The sequence below is a fragment of the Blastocystis sp. subtype 4 genome (genome assembly GCF_000743755.1).
Source record: "Blastocystis sp. subtype 4 strain WR1 chromosome Unknown seqid_0040, whole genome shotgun sequence".
In the NCBI taxonomy this organism is placed as follows: Eukaryota; class Bigyra; order Opalinata; family Blastocystidae; genus Blastocystis; species Blastocystis sp. subtype 4.
Window position 1 is genome coordinate 20,903 of NW_014569507.1, and position 22,272 is coordinate 43,174.

General features: G+C 39.3%; 11 protein-coding genes across 11 annotated transcripts; 5 read left to right on the plus strand and 6 right to left on the minus strand.

Moving 5' to 3' along the window:
* Positions 1–62: 62 nt before the first annotated feature.
* JH06_0847 (40S ribosomal protein) lies at positions 63–571 on the minus strand (the record flags this gene model as incomplete). The annotated part of the gene is made up of 4 exons (XM_014673468.1): positions 63–191; positions 222–307; positions 341–467; positions 500–571. 4 exons carry the CDS (start codon positions 569–571, stop codon positions 63–65), a joined length of 414 nt encoding a protein of 137 aa, XP_014528954.1.
* An 81-nt stretch (positions 572–652) lies between these two features.
* Positions 653–1,640, minus strand: JH06_0848 (hypothetical protein; the record flags this gene model as incomplete). The annotated part of the gene is made up of 5 exons (XM_014673469.1): positions 653–1,169; positions 1,200–1,305; positions 1,337–1,456; positions 1,489–1,559; positions 1,591–1,640. 5 exons carry the CDS (start codon positions 1,638–1,640, stop codon positions 653–655), a joined length of 864 nt encoding a protein of 287 aa, XP_014528955.1.
* Positions 1,641–1,721: 81 nt separating this feature from the next.
* On the minus strand, positions 1,722–5,284 carry JH06_0849 (arsenical pUMP membrane protein; the record flags this gene model as incomplete). The annotated part of the gene is made up of 9 exons (XM_014673470.1): positions 1,722–3,351; positions 3,382–3,476; positions 3,507–3,893; positions 3,923–4,391; positions 4,420–4,931; positions 4,962–5,027; positions 5,061–5,106; positions 5,138–5,197; positions 5,226–5,284. The coding sequence occupies 9 exons, from the start codon at positions 5,282–5,284 to the stop codon at positions 1,722–1,724; spliced, it is 3,324 nt and encodes a 1,107-aa protein (XP_014528956.1).
* Positions 5,285–5,969: 685 nt separating this feature from the next.
* On the plus strand, positions 5,970–7,771 carry JH06_0850 (hypothetical protein; the record flags this gene model as incomplete). Its single annotated transcript, XM_014673471.1, has 6 exons — positions 5,970–6,560; positions 6,594–6,797; positions 6,827–6,939; positions 6,961–7,094; positions 7,171–7,427; positions 7,457–7,771. The coding sequence occupies 6 exons, from the start codon at positions 5,970–5,972 to the stop codon at positions 7,769–7,771; spliced, it is 1,614 nt and encodes a 537-aa protein (XP_014528957.1).
* Positions 7,772–7,833: 62 nt separating this feature from the next.
* On the minus strand, positions 7,834–9,321 carry JH06_0851 (hypothetical protein; the record flags this gene model as incomplete). The annotated part of the gene is made up of 7 exons (XM_014673472.1): positions 7,834–7,994; positions 8,027–8,381; positions 8,413–8,608; positions 8,639–8,772; positions 8,804–8,923; positions 8,954–9,157; positions 9,193–9,321. 7 exons carry the CDS (start codon positions 9,319–9,321, stop codon positions 7,834–7,836), a joined length of 1,299 nt encoding a protein of 432 aa, XP_014528958.1.
* A 533-nt stretch (positions 9,322–9,854) lies between these two features.
* On the minus strand, positions 9,855–10,861 carry JH06_0852 (glycosyltransferase-like protein large2; the record flags this gene model as incomplete). The annotated part of the gene is given in 6 exon segments (XM_014673473.1): positions 9,855–9,913; positions 9,944–10,047; positions 10,078–10,142; positions 10,162–10,267; positions 10,298–10,796; positions 10,816–10,861. 6 exon segments carry the CDS (start codon positions 10,859–10,861, stop codon positions 9,855–9,857), a joined length of 879 nt encoding a protein of 292 aa, XP_014528959.1.
* Positions 10,862–11,439: 578 nt separating this feature from the next.
* Positions 11,440–12,677, plus strand: JH06_0853 (tryptophanyl-tRNA synthetase; the record flags this gene model as incomplete). Its single annotated transcript, XM_014673474.1, is given in 6 exon segments — positions 11,440–11,498; positions 11,529–11,594; positions 11,606–12,030; positions 12,061–12,124; positions 12,155–12,251; positions 12,282–12,677. The coding sequence occupies 6 exon segments, from the start codon at positions 11,440–11,442 to the stop codon at positions 12,675–12,677; spliced, it is 1,107 nt and encodes a 368-aa protein (XP_014528960.1).
* Positions 12,526–13,216, minus strand: JH06_0854 (hypothetical protein; the record flags this gene model as incomplete). The annotated part of the gene is made up of 5 exons (XM_014673475.1): positions 12,526–12,562; positions 12,595–12,773; positions 12,804–12,883; positions 12,915–13,067; positions 13,114–13,216. 5 exons carry the CDS (start codon positions 13,214–13,216, stop codon positions 12,526–12,528), a joined length of 552 nt encoding a protein of 183 aa, XP_014528961.1.
* Positions 13,217–13,874: 658 nt separating this feature from the next.
* On the plus strand, positions 13,875–14,906 carry JH06_0855 (mRNA (2 -o-methyladenosine-n6-)-methyltransferase; the record flags this gene model as incomplete). Its single annotated transcript, XM_014673476.1, has 6 exons — positions 13,875–14,004; positions 14,036–14,124; positions 14,154–14,252; positions 14,283–14,537; positions 14,567–14,710; positions 14,736–14,906. 6 exons carry the CDS (start codon positions 13,875–13,877, stop codon positions 14,904–14,906), a joined length of 888 nt encoding a protein of 295 aa, XP_014528962.1.
* Positions 14,907–16,332: 1,426 nt separating this feature from the next.
* JH06_0856 (thioesterase superfamily protein) lies at positions 16,333–16,981 on the plus strand (the record flags this gene model as incomplete). The annotated part of the gene is made up of 5 exons (XM_014673477.1): positions 16,333–16,485; positions 16,516–16,550; positions 16,581–16,759; positions 16,790–16,863; positions 16,895–16,981. The coding sequence occupies 5 exons, from the start codon at positions 16,333–16,335 to the stop codon at positions 16,979–16,981; spliced, it is 528 nt and encodes a 175-aa protein (XP_014528963.1).
* A 3,347-nt stretch (positions 16,982–20,328) lies between these two features.
* Positions 20,329–22,243, plus strand: JH06_0857 (ribophorin II family protein; the record flags this gene model as incomplete). The annotated part of the gene is made up of 7 exons (XM_014673478.1): positions 20,329–20,463; positions 20,498–20,601; positions 20,634–20,718; positions 20,750–20,943; positions 20,973–21,366; positions 21,397–22,044; positions 22,076–22,243. 7 exons carry the CDS (start codon positions 20,329–20,331, stop codon positions 22,241–22,243), a joined length of 1,728 nt encoding a protein of 575 aa, XP_014528964.1.
* Between the last annotated feature and the right edge of the window lie 29 nt (positions 22,244–22,272).

A 22,272-nucleotide genomic window follows, 5' to 3' on the forward strand; every position in this document is an offset into this window, starting at 1 on the left:
TATGGAAATCGAAAACAAACAACCAAACCACACCGTCAAGAACAAACCACATCTGAGACTCCTTAATCGTCCTGAGCCTTTTTCGCCTTATGAAGAGCAGCACGACGACCCGTTCCCCAGATTTTCTTCTGGTGATTCTTCTTCTCCTTCAACATCTTACGTCCTTGGCGAGGATACTCCTGAATTCCAAACTGTTCCTCAACTCACTCACAAACACCTACTCTAGCCAAACGATACTTTGCCTCGAACTTCTTGACGTCGTTGAGCGAATCGTAGATGAGAGCAAAACCAGTCGATCTGCCACCTCCTGGTATTCAGAAAAGGAAAGAAAAGAACCTACCGAAAGCAATTTGGAAGCCAAAGAGAATGATGCACTTATCATCTGAAACGTTGTACTTCTTAGCAAGAGTAGCCTTGAGTTCCTCCTTAGAGACAGAAGCACGTTTGGGATGAATTACTTCAATCGTCTACCTTCTTATTCCTCAAACAAGGTTCGTACCATCTGACGACGCTTGAGCAGAGGATTTCTCATGAACTTTCTCACACGAACAGTTACAGCTGCTTCAGACATCCTTTACCAGTGTAGTTATCGATATTTGGTAAACCCCAACTTGGAAGACGTTCAGTGATGCTTGATTATCAACAAACATAATCACTCTAGTTCCATCTCCTTTCCTAATGACTTTCTATATGTCTCAAACACTTCATATACTTCGTTGTATCGATCACTTGCTTTGCTCCGAAGAGTCATTAACATCTCATCTTTCACAGGTTTTCCTCCTGGTTTCACCAACGATAAGACCTTTCCATCCTCTCCCAGAACAAAAGTTACCGAGTCTTCAATAATATCCTCTTCAAACACATCAGGGTCCATTACTTCAAAATCTTCAAATAGACCGAATGAAATACTAATAGGAGTATTCAGAATTTGAAGAGAACGAGGATGATCTAGATTACGAAGAGAGATATAAGTCATACCATAATCGAACACTAATTCTTCTTCTTTCAGAGATACAGTTGGAATACGAAGGTTCATTAAGGCAGCCAACAAAGCCAACGAACATGCATCAAAGACGCTTCCTTCATAGTCGATACAGATCAAATCGGCGTGGGCAACAATAACTCGATTAACTTCCTTTGCATATAAGTCATGAGCATCAATGACATATCTATGAATGATTCGCAGTTCCTAGAATTACTTTTCAAAGATACGAGTGAGTGTTTGTGAATAAAAGTAACATTGACTTGGAGGTTTTCCCAAACGCATGTTTGGACTACAAAGAGGTGTTAAATGGACATTTATATCTACTCAATAAGGAATTCTCTCAGAACCAACCAAGTTTTCCCGAAGTCTCAGAGGCTTCTAGAGAAGGGAGAAATTCCAATTTGATTCCACATATAATGCCTGTATTTCCTAAACGAACAAAACTAGAACCATCGGCCGTTCCGATATGACCTAATTCCTTAACTAAAGACTAAAGCATCCACCTTCTGATATGACAATACCTCTTCCAGTGTCCATATTCCTTCCATCAGGTCGAATGCTTTGTTCAAGGAATCTACGTCATGATGATAGAAATGGTCCAGTACTTCCCATAATAGGCTTTGGGAGCAATTCTCTTAAATAATTCGACGTTCATTGAGTGGTAAAGGAGATATTGAGAACAAACAATGAACCGCGGGAAACAACACAGAATGAGAATCTGTATCAAACAAACACTTTACACATATCTAATCCATACATAAATAGTACTGATTAGTAACGTCACGATCATACAAGGAAAACCAAATTTGAAGAACATCCCAAATGTGATCGGATACCCTTTAGATGTACTAATACCAGCTGTAACCAAATTAGCTCCAGCACCGACCAGTGTTCCATTACCACCAAAACAAGCACCAAATGCAAGTGCCCATGCAAGGGTAGTTATATCAAGATTGAGAGAAGGTTCATTCGCCAGAATCTTGACAACGGGAATCATAGTAGCAATAAAGGCAATGTTATCCAGTACAGAGGATACAAGGCCTGCTACCCATAACAACAACATATGTGCAAGAAGGGACTGATACTTGGTAGGTGCCTTCATAATTAGAACAGCAACCGCATTACCAATTGCTCGAATAACACCCATCTGACTCACTCCCTGAATCATAATGAACAACCCAGCAAAGAAGACTAGTGTCTCCCACTCCAGCAATTCAAAAGTTGCATGGAGATCGTCATTGGTACCAAGAAGCAGACACGCAAAAGCACCCGCAATTGCAATGAATGCAGTATCGATACCATGAACAGAATGTAAAAAGAAGAGGATAATTACGAATAACAACACAGTACCACACTTCAATAAGAGTGGCTTGTTCTTAATAGGATACTTTTGACGTAACATGGGATCCACATTACATTTCGATTTCATCAATGTATCCTTAAAATAGAAAAACACAACAATGTACACAAATACCATACACAATAAAGCACATGGACTCATGTGATAGATAAAGTCAACAAAACCAATGTGATCACTCAACATATTCCCAATAATGATATTTGGTGGATCTCCAATTTGAGTTGCAGTTCCACCAATGTTGGAATAGATCACCTCAGGCAACAAAAGTGGAATGGGAGAAATCTTCATGATATCTGCCAATTCAATGGTAACAGGAGCAATCAATAGCATGGTAGTTACATTATCAAGGAAAGCGGAGATAATCCCCGTTAACAAACACAATGAAATGCTTAGTACCAACACATTACCATTACTAAATGTGAACATCGATACTGCTAAATATTCAAAGATCCCCGTGGTTGATAACATTTGAATCATTACCATCATACCAAAGAGAAGACACAACGTACTGCTATCCATCCAACTGACTACTGTAGACAAGGAAGGAGCATCGGTCACAAATGAAACAACAAGAAGAGTAAAGAATGCTCCAATGAATGCAACAATAGCTCGATTCACCACTTCGAGAAGAAGGAGGAGATAGATCACGATCAGAGTAATTGAACCAAGAAGGATTCGATAACGACCTATGGAACCCATTGGCTGAACATGCATCATAAAGCCAACCGCTTGAACTGAATTGGTTCGAACTCTCATCTTCAGTGTGATATTCTGAAAGTGAGAAAGACCTAATATACTCACAGTGTTCTGAATTTTATCAAGAACGTCAAACTCTTGAAGACTCTCCACTTCTGTTACAGAATCACTCTCCATCCTAATTTCTTCTCCATAAATCACATCATCAGGACTGGTATGGTCAACTAATGCGTACATCAATGTGTATGGAGTATCACTCCGTTGGATAGTAGCACGAACTTCATATAATCCTTGTCGTTTACCTGGGATACTAGAATGAACATGAATGAATCACCAATACCTTAAATACAGTGGATTCGCAGAGGAGACTGTTTTAATTCCTCCTGGAATGCTTAACTCTGAATCAATCATTGTGGTTGAGTGTAAACCATCACTCTAAGAATGACTCTCCATTCTTACACTTACATCAACAGGAAAATGATGTAAACAGAGCAACAACAGCACTAACAAACAACTAACAAAGGTCACACATCCAATTATAATATCCTTTGGAGTGAGTTTACTTTCACGTAATTTGGAATCATCTCTCTCTAATTCTTCAATGCTTGGTTCTTCCTGTAACTTCTCTGTCATCATTGTCACATCATGTTCATGAATAACCCGTTCACGATTCCTGAGTTGATGCTGTGTACGTTGCATTGTATTGCTTGGTACCATCACAACAATTGTTTCTTGTTCTGTTCGTGTACAACATCCTTTGGTAGTAATTACTGTACGTGTTTGATAAGGCCTTTCAGAATAAGGATCCGGAGGAGGAAGCATCAGACATCGTGTTACAAAAACATCCATCAACTAGATTCAATCCAATCAATAGAAATCACTTTTAACAACAAGCGAGGAGTATTTACCTTCCTTGCTGCTTTACCAAACCAAGTCTGAGAGAACATGATAGAGAATGCATGACCCATCTCTCGAAGTCTTTGTGTGATAAAAAGATTCAACACATACTCATCAACAGAATTCTGTTCACCAGCACCCAAAACAAACAAGAAATAACGAATACTCACATCATTCTCATTCACCATTACTGGTTGTCTCATACGAACAACAGCAAACAATGGTGAAGTTAGACAAGGAAGACAAGTCACATACACTTTACAACCCTCTTTTGAGCCACTCTCGACATAGAGATGACGATCTTCGAATAGGTGATAAATCTCGCTACGTTGGGCTGAAGTGATACCGTATCGCAACTCATGTTCATTTAAAACCAATGTCAACAAATCGTAAAGAGAATCACAGTGAACATCAAGTAATACAACTCCTTGTTCTAGACCACGACGAAGATTACTAAACGCTTTTCGTTAAGACAACGTACAACAAATAATGATTGGATATTGATAATGAGGCCACATTACGTACATCATCTGATTCTAGTTCTTGAACACCATCAACATAACGGCCAGTTCCAATCCACCCAGAATCACTCTTTTCCCGCTCATTAACATCCACTACCAATCCTCCAAAAGATCCTGAGACAGAGAAGGAACTGAGACGAAGAAGAGATTCTGTGTTGTGTCTTGAAAGAGATGAAACTGTTTCTTCGAGAGAATCTTCGTGTAGATCAGTGATGACAGCAATGTAATCACCTTCATGAGTATCTATGATATCCACACGCATCTCAAAGGAAGATCCATCACTCCTCACACCAGTAACGATGTTGTCAATTTCCAGTTTCAAGGGAAGTCCGCCACCGATCGTTTCCAAAGGAGTGAGCTTAAAAAGCGAACGAATGGCATCTGTTCCCAACGCCTGAACAAAGCCAGGATCAACAAGATCTAATACATTGGAACCTAGCAGGTCATCCTTCTCTTTCAGTAGAAAGATTGTCTACATGAGTGAATACAAACCTGTACATACAGCAGTTTTCTTTGTGTAGTTCTTGATACATCCATTTTGATCATAACGAATCTTCGCTTTATTAGTCTACAGATCATCACTAGCGGCAGTAGTGAATACGTCACCATTTCGATCTGCGGAAGGTAGATCGCCCATATTCGAAAAGCTAGAAATCATCAACTTCCTGAGTCAAATACCTGGAAAAAACACGAGGAAGGTTTTCAATGACTCCAACCTCCTGAGTTTCCTCGACAAGACTAATTGACAAGACGTCAACAAATCTACTGGTCCGAAACTTTTGGTTTATCGTCCCCTTTAGGAACACTCACAAGCTCAATACTCATTTTGGAGATTCTGTTCCAATCTAACAATCTTCCACGGGAGATTCTTCCATTTGGCAGAGCAATTGCTTTTATTCATTGATCTAAGTTCCACTTGCTAATTTATCGAGCTTACTGGAGATAGAATAACCCAATTGAAATAGATGATTGTATCTCTGAAAGAAAGGGGATGGCTATCATTCAGCCATTCACCATTGATACTACACCATTCATCCCACTTTCATTGTTATGGTGGGATAAAAGTAATATCCAATTCCTTTCTTGCACATTTACTCTCATGGATCCAGAATTGAAGCGAAGGCTTGCTGATAGAGCCTACCAATCTGTTTTCAGTTACTTAAAAGAGGTATACTGTGACGATGCGGAGTATGGACCCTCTCGATCCTTTTAGAGATTAGAAACTCAGGAAACTTCATTTCAATGTCAAAACGGACATCCTTTATTCTTTGTTTGGCTGATCTATCCAATGTGTTATTTGGAAGTGAAAATGAGATGGTGATTTCTAATAATTCTATTCTTTCTACGTATTCGAAGGAAGGGTATCAGTTTCTCGGAAAGGAGCAAGGGTCCAAGAAAGTTCCTTCTATGTAATAAAATTGGTTTCAAATGAGAATATAGGGTGATTTCACAAAATGTTTCTATTATCCACTCAACAGTTCCATCATTAACGGAACTGGTTTTGGCAGTGATGGGAGCTTATCCGGAAAAGAAGTTTCATCTGTTCCCACTCCTTCTTCAAGATTATCGCAAATTATTCATTCGACTCGGTATTCAAGGCTTCCCTACCAATTCCTGCAAGCGGTTTATGGATACCTTCTTTACAGAAAGTGCTAAAGTGGACCCCAAAGCTCCTGTGAAGCCAATTCAATTCCCTCCTACAATTCATTCGTTCTATACTCAATTCCTTGCAATAAATCCTCCTAAAGAACATGATTATTTGGAAGTGACTCCTTATGAATACTACATTATTCGCTTCTTAACTTGCATCGCTTCCCTCCAAGTGGAACCAATAGCAAAGACAGATTCCTCTCTTCAATTGTTACATAGAAATGAAAAGCATACCATTCTAGCAGTTCAGCTCTTCTTACACTATCTGTATTACCTCATCAATCCTCAACACCCAACCAAACCATCAATCACAAACAGTCAGCGTCCTTCCCTTCAGAGATCTGATCTATTCTTCCTTTCTGCCATTTCAGAACTGTGGTTAAGTCGTGATGATACCATTCCTGATGATTTGGGATTCCTCATCCGAGAGTGTTCTCATCAATCTCTGCCTGTATTTATCTACAATATACTCTTTCATAGTTAGATATTAAGTCGATTGTCACCATGCATGATCCATTGTCTTCACGAATTGATTCTCTTCATACACAAGAATTCGCCTCAGACATCTGATGGAGTTACTGTTCATTTGAATGCTATCGAGTCTTCTCTCTTCTTCTTCTTTGCTAAGCAATTTGCTGCTTATCGTACAGACTCTGCTATGCGACCCGGTTCTGTCAAATTGAGTGATGTGGGTATTTCTTGGAGCGTTTCACTTAGATCGTGCGATGTTGGTGTGACTTCTTGCTACCATGGAAATGCACATCACCGGAAGGTTCATGTTCTTCCTTCATTCCATTCATAACTCGTCATTATCTGTTCTATCGTGCATTGTTAGTTCTACTGATACGAAGATTAAGTGTGATCTCTCTTCCGGTTTCAGAACTACGTATAATTGTGAATCTAATTCTGGATACATACTCATCTGCTATTTTGAAAGTATTGGCTCGTTGTGATCAATCGTTAACGGAAATGCAGAAAACCTCAGGTATGTCATATGACACTGTATTGCTTGATGGAATGAATGTAAGACTCTTGTAGGATGTAGTTATCATATTAGATAGCGAAATGGAGACAACCAATTTCCATGCATTTCTCCGGAAAGGACATGACTGACTGTTTCTTGATGAAACTGGCTGTGTGTTATTCCAGCTCACCATTATTACCAGAAGATGTGGAGAAATCAAAAGTGAAGCAATTGGGCTTAATTCTGGAATACGACGAAGCATCATTCCTATCATTCTATTGGAATCTGCGTCAGCAGATGAAACCACAAAATGCTTCTGATTTGGGAATTTGGTCTGGTTTGATCAATCCTATTGTATGCATTAGGGAATGAGTTTTGTGTAGAGAGACTTCTTATTCAGGAACGTAGCAACACAGAATCATCGATCCAAGGCTAATTTGTATGATCCTCTCAATTCGTTTGAATTCCCGTGTTTCACTCGTTGGTTGATTCGATTCACCGTATATGTGAATACTCGTCTGTACTGTCTGGTTCATGGTGAGAATGAGAACATCAACTGGGAGACCTATTTCGATAACCCTGACAATCAGTACATCAATCTTCGTTTCCTAGGAGATGCCCGAAATCTGATGTGGCTTCTTGTGTTCTGGTGGATGTGTAAAGTGATCTATTGGATTGGAAAGAATCTCTTCTTTTAGTCTTGTGTTTGATTGAATCCTAATCATTGAACAAACACACTATAAACCAAATCGTGAAAAAGTTACATCTGGATATCATAATGTCCAGCTTCCACCTGGGATTGTACGCCTGATATCATTCCATAATCGCCAGGCACACGTTGCGCTGTTGTCTTTCCAATATTCAATCCTGAGATAGAACTGTCTACTTGCACGAAAGCCAAACGAGCCACCAATGACGACTCTATCAATCAATCACTCATTACCACTCCTCACTCGGCGCCAACGCATCTGCCTGTAAAAACACAGGTCCCTTTAGACTCGGGGTATCCTCCTTACGCAGATTTCCTACAACCCAGTTCAACACCTTCTCCTCCTGATTGAACACGACATGTCCTGAAGAGGCCGTGATATTGGCTCCTGTAGTCTGTGGAGGTAATACAATTGTCACCACAATATCTGAAGCCACCAGTGGATTTCCTTCGACCTGCTTCTTTCCATGTGGCCTGGCTCCCAACATTACATCCATCTGACCCCAGTAGCCATTCTCCCCCTTCACCCAGGATAGTGAAGGACGACAATAGAAGGCAGGAGTGAACTCCTTCACGCTACGGACATTGTACTTCATGATCTGACTATCAATTCTTCCATTTGTGGACTACATCAAACACACCATCCAGAGGGATGAATTCGAGGGTTTTACTGGCATTGAAGCGAGAACGATTCACAATCTTATGAAGGAAAATGCCCTGAATGTTGTCAAGACCAGTCAAAGTAGCGGCGATTTCTGGATTTCCAGAAAGACGGCTCTGAACACGTAGAATACCATTTGCACTCACATCCACAGTCTTTCCTTTTCTAGAAGTGAGAGATAAGAATGAGACAAACGAAGTGACAGTAGCATTTACTCTTTCAATCACAAAGAAGCGAATCTCATTTCGAACATACTTGATGTCAGGTTGTCTCCAGCTCACATTATTATTACTGGAACCAGGGAGCCATGTGTTCTCATCTGAGAAACCCTAGAGATCATCCAGACCATCATCTTCCTACAGCGACCTTCGTGACAAAGTTGCTAACTTTGTTGAGCATCGTTGGAATTTGAATAACAGAAGACATGATCGAAGGTTCTGTGATCACTGGAACACCAAAATCAGCAACTTCATCAAGAAGCTATGAATGACTCAAAACGAAGGTTCCAACTTGGTACACGAGAGAGAAGTTTCCCCGAATCTTTACTTCGTTCACAACACCAATGTATGCCTTAAACAGTGTCACAATCTTTCCAATAAACTCAATTGCAGACATAGGTGACACTTCACTCTTGATGACAGCAATAAAGAAGATATTTCCTTCTTTCACGACCACCAAAGCACAATTGGCACCTTCAAGGACAGGAGGAACATCCTATAGTATAAACGCATCTACATCTGGATTCCAACATTGCTAGTAACACAGGTTGCTAAAGCAACATAGAAAGGTTCCAACGCGCTCCGTTCAATAACCCCCTTCCAGTGCTTTTCAATAATGACCTGTTTGTCCTCTCCGAGGATAAATAGAGAATCAATCATTCTTATTTGTGATTATTTGGAATGAAGTGTCCTGGATCAGAATTGGGTCGTAATCGGATTAAACACCTATAATTATTATCCTAAAATATGGTAAATAGGGTCTTTGTCGACAATTATTCTTCATTGTGTTTACTCCTTAAGTTCTCCATTGTTACGTTTCCTCAATTCAAACGAATTCTGTCAGATACATGAATATAAGGTGTAGTCTTAATAACAATAGGTTATTCAAGTACAGTTTGCAGCAAACACTAAAGACTATAGAACAATCTTCATATTCTTTCCTTTTTTCACAGCTATTTTAGGATACACCATTCCATCAATTGTTTCTTCCTTCATCCACACATACTTCTGGAACCCAATCCACGAATACATCACACCTTCCATATCAGAGCACAAAACTGTAGGATTGAAATGAGAATTCTTGTGTTCATATGACAGACGAATCGTTCTGTATTCATCAATTAATTCTGGTTTCTTTTGATTGTTAAGGATAGTATCTGAATCCACACTAGAATCACAATTAATCCACATCCTTACCCAATTCCAGGAACACGAAAGAAAAACTCAACACAAAACATTCCAAACTTCATAGCTAGTTATCAGAATCTTTTGTTACCCCTACATGTGTGTCGAAGGCGTTCCACATATTCCACATTGTCATATCCGCGTGTAAGAATTGATTCGTCATACAATGGAACCTGTTCCGATTTCTTAATCAACATGATGCTACAAATGATAGTAATTCCCGATTTCTACAGTTCTGTATTATTGTCAATACAATTAAAGTTACGAAAATGAGTAAATGAAAATGTATGGAACTGCTATGGTATCATACGAAACAAGAATTGCGACAAATGGAATTGTCATTGTTTGGACAGGACGACACGTATAATCATGAAGGCAAGATTCGATTGTAGATACGACAGTTGGAGTTTTTGACACATCTCTGTATGTAACAGAATTCCAAGAGAATCACTTTTCATTTTCTCTCGATTTAGGATAAGCAGGATGAGACCATTCAAACGCTGGAATGACTCCAATGAAATAAGGGTCTCTCCAGAGATAACCTGGAGTCGATTTTAACGTGCGATACAAACTCTCTGGAAATGAGATGAGAGAAAAAAGAGTACTGGATGGATAGAGATTGAAGTCTACAACAATGAAATGGGTTGTTTTAACTTGAGCAATTCCAAGATTCTTGAATTGATTGATAGGAATGACTTCAGAGGTAAGTAATACGGAAGTAATCGATAGAGTAGGAAGTGTGGAGGCGATTGTCTGAATCTCCCTCATATCCTTTGCAGTGGATTCATTGTAATAGAGAACTAGAATAACTGGTCCTGACCATTGTCTCACATAGGAAGTGAGAATCGTCTTACATTCCACTCTAAGCGTCATAGAAATGCTTGAAATCAACCCTGAATATGTGACCAACGAAACGTCAAACTCTTCACCCACAGCCACTAAGTCATATTCTATTCTTGAGACCTACACTCATAATTGTTGTCAATAGAAAATGGGTAATCCATAAGTGACACATTTTCTTTATATGAATCCTCTTCCAAGAATCAACCATCAATCACCTCTTTCTCAATTCTATCCTCTTCAGGAATTACAAATAATTCGGTATTCTTAATGACACTTTTCTGCGTCTCTTCCTGAATCACCTAGTCTCTTATCCCAACAAATCGTCAAAAACAGCTATAGACAAATACACGATTCTAGTAGAAAAAAAGCCAATGATAAACAGACACACACAGGACCTATCATTGAAATCGATTCCATTCTCCTACAACACATTTACCAGACAATGATGTTTCATTATCACTAGGAAAACAAAACAATCATATGTATGTTCATTTGTAGAAAAGACAACGAAATTCCCGTTCTTCTCGTCTCCATTCTTATTCTCGATAGATGCTGTCTGTGAGGTGTTTGATTAACCGATCGTTTGCTACATCCAAGAAGATCATATTTTCAGGGATTCAGCCGAGTGGAGTTCCTCATATTGGGAACTACTTCGGTGCACTGAAGAATTGGGTTGATGAACAAAAGAAAGGGGGTAATTGCTATGTATTGAGATGATGTAAAGATTTCAAAAGGAGTTACTTTGGAATAATGAGTTACCATGCTCTTACTTCCTCGCCTGATCCAGAATCTTTGCGAGATAATATCAAGTAGATTTGATTGGATCGTGTTAGAAGTAGCAATGCTTTCATTTCCTTGTTGGCTTGTGGATTGGAACCAACCGATAATACGGTTATTTTTGTACAGTCAGATGTAGTCATTTTATGATTGTTTCACTTCAGAATGCCTACCATTGTGAATTGAGTTGGATTCTAGAGAACAACGTGAATATCAACCGTCTTTTACGGATGCACCAGTTCAAAGACAAGACTGCGAAAGCAGCACAATCAGGAAATAAGGACGATGTGTTTGCCAATCCTATGGGTCTTCTTTCGTATCCTGTATTGATGACTGCAGATATTATGATGTACAATGCGACTCATGTTCCTGTTGGAGAGGATCAAATCCAACATGTAGAGATTGCTCGGGACATTATCGATCACTTCAATCACAAATATAACCTTGGTTTCAACTTGCCTGTTCCTGAAGTATTTGAAGGAAAGCGAATCATGTCCTTATCGGATGGAACAAAGAAAATGAGCAAATCTTCACAGTCCCAATACAGTAATATCAGCATTATTGGTAGGAACAACTACAGAGTGTGATGCCTAGATCCGCCTGAACGAATCCAGGAATGTATCAAGCGAGCAAAGACCGATAGTATTAGTGGAATATCGTAGGATAAAAGAATTGAATTCATTTGTAGCCTGGATAAGGAGAAACGACCGGAAGTGTATAACTTAGTTACACTGATGGCAGCAGTTACGAATCGGTCAATAGAAGAAGTGGCTAATGAGTACAAAGTGGAATTTCGTTCTTTTATTCAGTTGTAGGATACACCCATGTCAGTATTTAAACCTAAGTTGGCAGATGCCCTAATTGAGGGATTGGCACCGATTCGACAAAGATTTGAAGAGATTTCAGAAGATGCTGAGTATGTTCGTTCTCTGATGACCGAAGGATCGGAACGAACATTAGAAGAAGCTCAGAACCGAATGAAACTATTAAAGACCGTAATTGGGTTGTATGGTTCATCTGTTTCTGATCAAACACCTCAAAGACGTATATATACACTTTCTATTCTGTTTTCTCGGCCGATAACTCATCTGCAAGCCTATAGATTACAAGAATCACTCTCTACCCTACCAGTCAAAACCATCAACAAGACCCTTTCCGCTTGTTGCCGAAGACTCAAAGATCGTCCACTTTCTATCACGAATTTCTGTTAGTCCAAGTGCCTCTGAAATCTTAGCTCCATTCAAAGCTCCAGGAAGATCCTGCTTGTTTGCGAAAATCAATAATGATGTTCCCTTCAGCTCATCTTCCTATACATGATAGGACAAATTCAATCCCACTTTGAGAATGGCAGCCAACTCGGCTTTTGCAATATTGAGACGATCAATATCGGCACTATCGACAACAAAGATAACAGCATCTAGGACTAAGAACAAGTACACACCTCAAACCAGTATTTGTGAAATAGCAACGCCAATAAGGTCGAATACTCGTCTGACCTCCCAGATCCCATACCTGGAAAGTAAGGTTCTTGTATTTCAGTGTCTCCACGTTAAAACCGATTGTAGGAACTGTAGACACCACTTCGTCGAGTTGCATACGATCTAAAAGATTGTAAAACACATGCCACACCTATTGAGAGAAACTTACAGAGGATAGAAGTCTTTCCAGCATTATCAAGACCAAGAACAAGAATTCGTACTTCTTTGTTTCCAAAGTACTGGTTAAAAAGTTTGGAGATCCATATACCCATTCGTACAATCAGACACCGAAAAATGTGAGGGAAAAGTGAGGTAGAAGTTTCACTTGTTGCTTATGTCTGACATTGATCTCTCCATCTGCTATTGCGGATGGGGGTACAATCGTCCAATGATACGTTGTTGTCATTGTAAACGATGGTATCACTACGATTGGTATTCGATGTTTTTTTATCTGAGATGGTAGTGTCAATGTCACAGCAACTGATTTGGAAGATCCAAATCACTACTATTGCTTTATGTGTATCGATTTTAAACCAGACTCAGGTAATTCCAAGGGATTAGATAAACCTAAGATAGTGGCGATGATTATGATTTTGATGAGGATTTGAAAAGACAAAGGGAGATGAACCGTGAGGCTCGAAAACGAGTTCGCCAGATGTGTATTATTTGTATTGGGAAGAGTCAGAACTAGTAAAAGATGATACATTTAGTAGCAAAAGTGTCATGTCCATGGAGAAGAGTAGTATTCTTCGTACCATGTGTTGTATTGAGCAACAGTTGCTTTTAGAAGATCATTCTCCTTCTCTCCATGATTCTTCTCTTAGTTACAAGCAAACCCTTTTGCAAAACGTTCGTGAAGATGTATTGTTCGTATTAACTCTATCATCGTAGGAGGAATACCGTATACAGTTGTTAAATACCAATCCCTTAATGAAGGAGCTTTTCTTTGATATCGAACGTTCTGGAGAATATAAACATGTTCTTAGTCTATCTTCCTATCTCGTAGCTCGTGAAGGCAATCGTCGCTCGAACCGCTTCGTTCCGAAGTATGACGAATACTGTAAGCATTCTATTTGTTGTATTATTTATAGGGATGCAAATTTCGCGACGATTGCTAGATTTTGAAGTCCCTGTTAATTCTGTTGGCATTAATGCGGACATCCGAACATTTGATTGGCGCGTAGGGATACCTCAAGAATTCAAAAATAGCGATTTGGCCGCGTCCAGAGGGAACTCACTGGACATCTATTTGACGTAGTTATGATGGACCCACCATGGCATTTATCCAGTGCTGACCCCTGTCGAGGGGTATGAAATCGACTCAGATCTAAGGAATAGGTAGCAATTAAGTATCAGCAATTGGATGATGAATCAATTGCCAGTATTCCAATTCATCTTATCCAAGATGATGGGTTATTGTTTTTATGGACAATCAATGCAAAGTATACAACAGCACTGCGCATTATTCAAAACTGGGGTTATGTATTGATAGGGGATATATCATGGGTCAAGTTATCTGCCCGTAATTTTGTAATCCAAAGTAATGGATTTTATTTACAACATGCAAAAGAAACCTGTTTCGTTGCGAAAAAGGTAGGATTGAAAATGTGATTCCATAATAGGGAAATTGCAATGCACTGGATAAAACAAAGATCGGTTTGGTGAAAGACGTTATCTTTTCAAAGCGAAAGGGGCAGAGTCAGAAGCCAAACGAGATTTATAGTATTATTGAATCATTAGTCCCAAATGGTAATGCCAGTTGTAGAGTGTTTACTATAGGTTACTACGTAGAAATATTTGGAAGAAGAAACAATCTTCGTAATGACTGGGTCACAATCGGAAATGAAATTTGATTTTCACGTTTTCTATATTGGTTTGGTGAATTTACACCTTCTTCGTTATTTGAATGTTTGTTGCATCTATTATGAATGGATAGTCTCCCTGGGTGGATTAGTGTACTAATACGTCTATTACATACAATTCTCGTTCAGTCCAAATTATATCCCTAATCTACTCTCACTTCTTCACAGAATAATCCTTCGTACTGACTCCTTACATATGTGACTCAAACCGAATCTTTGTTTTGTTTTCTTTTTTCAAAAATGAATTATTCGCTACAGCCTGTGCCAGTTACATATGCTCCAGTAGCAGTACCTGCTACTACTATGCCTTTGAATCCTCCAGCACTGGAGATGCCACAAGTAAATCCAGTACAACCTGTACCAATGACAGTTACTCCTGTCAATCCAGTGGATGTTGTGAAGCCACTTCCGACTTATGCTCCTCAACAACAGATTCGTAAGGAAGAAGAATTGGATATTATGAATAGCAGCTCCAGAAGACTCTATAACGTCTTTCCTTATGGAACCTCAGTTCTATGTCAGAGTAAAAGAAGTTAGAACTTGTGGTCCTTTGGAGTTTGGCGTTTATCCCAGTGATTACTATGGTCAACCCAATTTAAGTTGTGATCCCGTTTGTTCTGTATAGAAATGGGAATTGGTAATAATCAGTAGTTGTCATTATCTGACACTCTTCACAAGGGAAGCTTCACTATCAATAATGTGACATACGATATTCACAAGAAGTCTTCAAGGACAGCATTCAGCATAAAGAACAGAACAACTGGAAATAAGTTCTGCACAATTGACTTTTCAAGTGGATGTTGCAGTGTAGGCTTCAAGATCGAGTTTGCAGATATCAATCGCACATTTGATGGAAAGTTTGTGATTAATGGAAATGAGTCTTGGTAGGTTTGATAACGAGGAGTCATTGTTAGTGCTGTGATTAACGAAGGGAGGGGAATGGGTACCGTTACGATCCTTGGGGAAGAGAATTGTGTAAGTATATTGTATGGAGCTTATTGGTAGCAGGTTCCAACATGTGTACTGGTTATTCCTTCTTCAAAGCCAGATGAATCCTTGAATGCTATGACCATTCGCTCTATGTATATTGCTTTAGCAGCTATATTATATTCAATGTAAGGGATGGTACAATGATTGATCTTCTAGTACTATTAGCGGTCAATATTAATATAGTTGTTTTTATTGTTGTTTGTTCATACAATTCTTATGAGTTCGTGTATCATGTGTAGAAAGAGTATCTGAGTCATTCGAGTTAGAAGTTGATCACATGGTTTTCCGCTTCTGTGATATGACTGTTAAAGCAATCTTATAACTGAGCTTGTAACTCATTAATCATAAGTAACCAATCTGATGCGAAATCTTATCTATTATTGGTACCCCTTATTCGGTTATTACTAATTATCATTATTCTTTTCATCAGAAGGGTTATTTGGAAATTTATACTCCATTTGTAATTGTTAGTCTAATATAAGTCACGCTCCTAGATCCATGAGTGGAATGAATTCTGAGAATCACGTACATTCTGGATGCATCTTGCTAACGTAAAGTTGAAAGAGCAAGAAGAGAAATTTGCTAAACAATTACTCGATGCGGGACTTCAAGAAATGAAACATCATCTGTATCCAACCGATAAGAACTTCATTTACGATGGTCTCAATCGCGATGGATTGTTGCGATGCGTATTCGTTCGTTAGGTGGTTAATTTGTAGTATAGAACGTTCTACAATGATGATAAGTCTGATATGTATACCTAGACGGATTGGATAATTCATAGTTGTTCCATTATCACTTTTGGAGAGCGGATGTGCGGTCATCGAGGAATTCTTCACGGTGGAGCTTCTGCTTCCGTTCTAGACCAATTCTTTGGTCTGATGATGTGTCTTTTAGATATTCAGGGATTTACTGGTCAGTTACAGTTGAGTTATCGTAAGATTATTCTTTGTCCCAGTACAGGTATTTGAAGTTATCGTTTGTTATATGTAGTATTGATCAGAGGTTCATTCCTCAAAGAAGAGGGACGGAAACACTACTTCAAAGCAGTAATTACAGATGAAGTGGTAGTTGACAGGTGAAGGAGCTCAGTTGTAGGGGGATATATGTGTTGAGGCCGAATGCTTGTTCATTCAGTCCGATGTGAAGAAGATTCTTGATCGTGCATTGAATAAACTTCAATAGATATTGTTTGTTCCCAAGAAAGTGAATGGGGATGTTCATTTTTCCTTGTACTCCTTGTTCCTATTGTACAAATGAGTTCTTTTATATTTCATTTCATCCGAGAAGAGCCTAAAACGGCTTTAGCTGTCCTCCTTATTCTCTCACTGAGCATTGGTATACTAGTGAATTTACCTGTACGAAATGCATAAAGAAGTGATTATAATAGAATATTACTTATTTTTCTGGAAAGGCAGGTGGAAAGGAAGAATCGCAGTCGGAAGTGCTATTTCGTACACTATCAGAAATTCCTACCTCTCCATTCCTGCGGAAAGGTATCAATCCGAAGAAGGGGAGACATCGTCGTCTTTCCTCCGATATGAGTACTATGACAGTAGTGAATTGAAAATGGGAGTTATTCTTAGACAGAGAAGAAAAAACGCAGTTCATCTGCCACTGTCATTCGTGGACCAAAACACAAGGAGACGGCGTAATTCCAGTATATAGGTGTCACACTCTAGGATTTCATTGTTTCTCCCTTGGATCTATCTTTGCGGTTTGATTCTCCTTCCAATATTGGGATTGTCATCAATTCCTGCAGTGTATCCCATTTACAAGGTTCTGATTGCTCCTCATCTCCCTCTCTCTATTCAGAACTTTTTTACGGATTTGAAGACACTATTGTTAACTCTCCTCAGTTTCTGCATTTCTGGTTCTCTCACGAATCATCTGACAATCCCAAACTCTCTGGAAGACTGGGTTTATTTGTATCTTCGTCAGTGTAACCCTCAATCCTCCTTTTCTTCGTTTTGTTTGTCCTGTTCGTCTCCTGCTATATCAATGCAATTTCATTTCAGTTCTGAAGTCTGCTCTGTATGCGACATTTGCTTATTGGATTTGTCACAACACGAAGTTCCCTTTTTCGAGGATAATGGTTGTTCCCAGATTCTTCGTGATGTCAAACAGATTACCAGTGTTGGACAGGCAAATGGTGGTTCAGTCACATTTATGAATGTTATGAAGGAATGTGTAGCTACATTTGGTCTCTACATTCAGTTCAATTTCCATCTGTTGTTTAGAGCTTTGATTCGTTTTATCATAAGTGTAGCTCGAATTGCTAAGTATATTTGTATGTTCTACAAGTGGCTACTTCAAGAAGTTGTTGAGAATTATGAAATAGATCGTACTCGTGTTGTTGCTATTCTGTTCATTTGTCTTCTAACTTCCATTCTTCTCTTGTATACCATTCGGATATCTGTTCGATTGTTTACCATCTTATCCAGAATTCTCATGTCCATCCTTCCATCCACCAAATCTCGTTCTCGTCTTCATCTCAAACAGGCTAATCACATCCATCCAACAAAACCTTCCTTTCCTGCTCCCGAAAAGACTTCCACAAAAATGGAATTCAATTCAGAGATCATTCATCAGCAAACTCCATCATCTGAAGACGATTGGTCCATTTTGTTCCAGGAGAATTCCGATCTTGCTGGAGTCGTTTCGCTCTCTGTTGACAACCCTGAGGTGATGGAGATGCTGATGGATCTAATTGAGATTCTCTATGGTGGTATTTCTTTGATTGGTCGTCTTATTTGCAGATCGTGCAGTCTCATTCCTCTTTCTCAATACTGCGCGACAAATCCAATCAGCCTCCGCAAATGTTCATTCAGGAAAAGGTATCACTTCTTCACTTCCTCCAATAACCCCGATTCCATTTACTCCTATGAACTCAGATGTTGTAAGTCCCGTTCTCCATTCCCCAAATCTGAATAAACGGTCATCAGATCTGTCTCAGCAGCGATTAAGTCAATCAAAGTTGCTGCCCTCATCCAATGTGTTTTCGAGGAATAATCGTTCCTTGTTCCGGCAGTCTTCCTTAGCATTACGAAATTCGATTGGAAGTGATCGATCGGGGTGGAGCGGACTGCATGAAGAGAAATCCGAAGTGTTTGAAGATGGATTTTTGTAATATTCACTGTTTGATAAGAAACAGACAAAATAGAGGTTCGTAATTCATCTTGCTCGATACTACAAATCTCTTCCATCACATGACTCACTTCATACATTTTCGTTTTCATATTGCGTGCCCACTTATCAAAATAATCCAAACTCTAATTGTTAGATAGAACAAGAAGTCAGACAGAGGCCAGATCCAAAAAGTCGTCTAACTGCTTGTTCATCTTGTCTACTCGGGTTTGAAACCCTTCTACCTTACTCTATCCGTTACTAATCCAATACACAACCACATTCACTTCTTTATTAATTGAAACAACAGTTTCATGTTCTCTCCGAACAGTAGCAGCATTACGAACAGTAGATGGTAAAAGAACAACACTCTTGGATAGACAATGGATATATCACATCACGAACAGTCGAATTTAGAGTCTCTAGTGAGTCCTTTAACTGGTTTTCGCATGTGTCTAACTATCATTCCGAAAGCATAATTCTCACCAACTGCTGATGAAAATGCTTCTCTGCGTTTCTCCATTTCTGTAATCTCGTTCTGTAACCGATCAGCCATTTTAGATTCCTATTTGTTGAGAAAACACATCTCTTTTGATTCCGCGGTTCTTTCTTGTTCATAAAGAGTACGGATGTAAAAAAAGATATCTTCATTTGTATTCCTTTATAGAACAAAGAAGAGGAAAATATCCCAAAACACAATGACTGATTGGTATCAAAAAACAACATACATTTTACATATACTTCAGAAATTATCCGAATGTTGCGAAGAAAAAGAGGACTCTGCTTGATCTAACAGATCGTGTAGTAAAGTAGTATTCTGTTCTATCAAGTTATCGCGCAACGGATGGCTATATGCAACATGCGGATCTACTATTAAAAAACGAAATAATGCATGCCATCTTGTTTCCGTCTCAGCACTGTTTCAAAACCTATTCATAAAACAAATTACAATGTAATAACGTTTTTGCATAATACTTTCCATATACTGGTCGTCAAAACGCCTCGAATGGGATGAAAGCATTCGATAGGCTTGTGGGGGTGCTAAAGGTGCTGGCTGAAGTTCGCGACGGTTTCCCGCGTCACTGCGACGTTACCTCACACATCCACTTTCTACGCTGTAGACGATTCCTCTTTCATGTTCAAGAATATTCCTGTAGTTCTTAATTACCTAAATCCGGTTTGGAATTCGGACCTTAATAAGAATCTGCACCATGTTCGACCTCCAAGATCTTATGTATTGCTTCCAATTCGACTGAGTCTCCAATACGGATCTCTCAAATCGATGTCACTATATGCCTCATTGCCGCGGGAATTATCACATTCCGTTTACTTCATACCAACAACTTGAAATGAAGAACTCTTTCGCCATTTCTCTTATTTTCATCACAGTTGCACAATGTGCAGTGATGGATGCCCTCCAACAAAGCGATGTGACGCGTTTCAAGACTTTGTCTCATCGCGTGAATGAGTTTACCGATATTAATGACAAATACTATTGTATCCAACTTGCATCGGAATTAAAGGAGAAACTGGAACCCATCGTACAAATCGGCAAAGGTGCGTCTAATCGTGTAGAATTGTACTCCGAAGAAAGAAACAGATATGACTATGGAAAGAGAGATGTATTATTATAATGTGTTGAAGTCTGGTAAGTGTAAACCAACTGTTCCTGAATCTGTGTATGTTATTCTATCTTTGCCTTACATTCTAGATCGCACATTCTTTCAGAAGTGGATTCATTCGTGGATGTTGACTATGCTCTCCAATTCCCCAAAGTCAAGTATGATGCCAATAAGGTTCATGCTATCAATTGCCTCTCACTTCTAGATTGCTGAAACTGTCTTTAATCGACTGAAAGACTGTTCTTCCTTTTCTTGTACAACTTTGTCATTTCAAGAGAAGGTAGCAGCTATCAACATTCTGAATCGTTTGTTTGATTCGTTGAATGCTGCTACAAAGACTCGCGTGAAATCATACACGACTATTGCTCAGTCTCTTCTTTCCTCCATGATTGCAAAGAAGTAGCCTCATGTTCCCCTACTGATTCTAGATTTGCCGTTCCCGAAGAAGGAGGTTTTCTTGCCATTACTGATTTGGCTCTTTTTTCTGCAACGCACAATCTATTGACTGAGGATACTACAACATCCATCGCTTCCTACTTCCTTCACTTCCACACTACGACTCGTCCTGATGTTGCATTCTCTCTTCTTCGTGTTTTAGCTGTGTTACGTCCGCTAATGCCTTCTTCAGCGATGGCTGTGAAGGGAGAATATCAGGAAAAGCAAGTCATGATTAGCATCACCGATGTGGATGCGAAGCCTCGTTCAAATCTGTTTGTACTTCTTCGAGAGGGGTCTAATGACCAAATTAGTCTCCATTTTGACAAGAATCGATACATTGGGAATGTTGATTTGGAACCTGGAAAGCATGTATTTGCTGTGAAGGTATTTATGAGAACGAAGTCTGACTGATAGGTCCAGAGTTCAGAGAGAACAAATCTGGCTTCTTTTGATTTGCCAATAATTGTCCCAATTTCTGTCACTATTCCATCTTTCACAGCAATTATTGATGGTGTATCCAATGTCTATATGCTTCCTAACGAAGACGCTACGGTACTTGACATGAAACCCAAATCCTTCCTTTCCATTGATGTGAATTCCAAAATTCCTTCCGATTTTGTTCCACATACAGTAGTCCTTCAAATCGAGTCTAGCAATGGTCAGAAGTATTCACTTCCTATGCATCGTTCTGGAGCAGGTTTCCATGCTGAGATTTCTCCATCTCGATCTGATATGGCAGCTGCCTTTAACTATGCTGGTGGTGAGTTCAGACTCACGTTCCTCTGTGGGGACAATCTCATTCCAACCCCCCTTCGAATACCTCTACTGACTGTGAAGATGGATTTTGGCCCTCGTCCAAAGGATCCTGTGTATCCACTGTATTCAAAGACTTTGATGTATGCAACAGAGATGAGTACTGGTCCAATGAAAGAGATCGAACATGTATCAAAACCCGAGAATAAGAACCCATTCTTCTTGTTCCCTGTGACATTCTCATTATTGATTGTAGCTCTTGTGATTGTGTTGGGAATCGCTTGGATTCGAATTGGGTTCTATTGGAAAGTAGGTCGATGCATAAGAAGATTAGAAGTAGAGAGAGGATGCTACAAAGATGATTGCTAAGGGAGTGTTTTTGAGTTGTATTGCTGTTATTACGTTCTTATATGCTCAATTCTGGTTCGGTGGAAATATGGTTACATTGATGAAACGTCTCATCCCCGTGGTAATCATCTCATTGGTTGCAGGGAATCGTGCCTTGTAAGAGTGGTTATTGTGCTTTGTCTTGTTGAT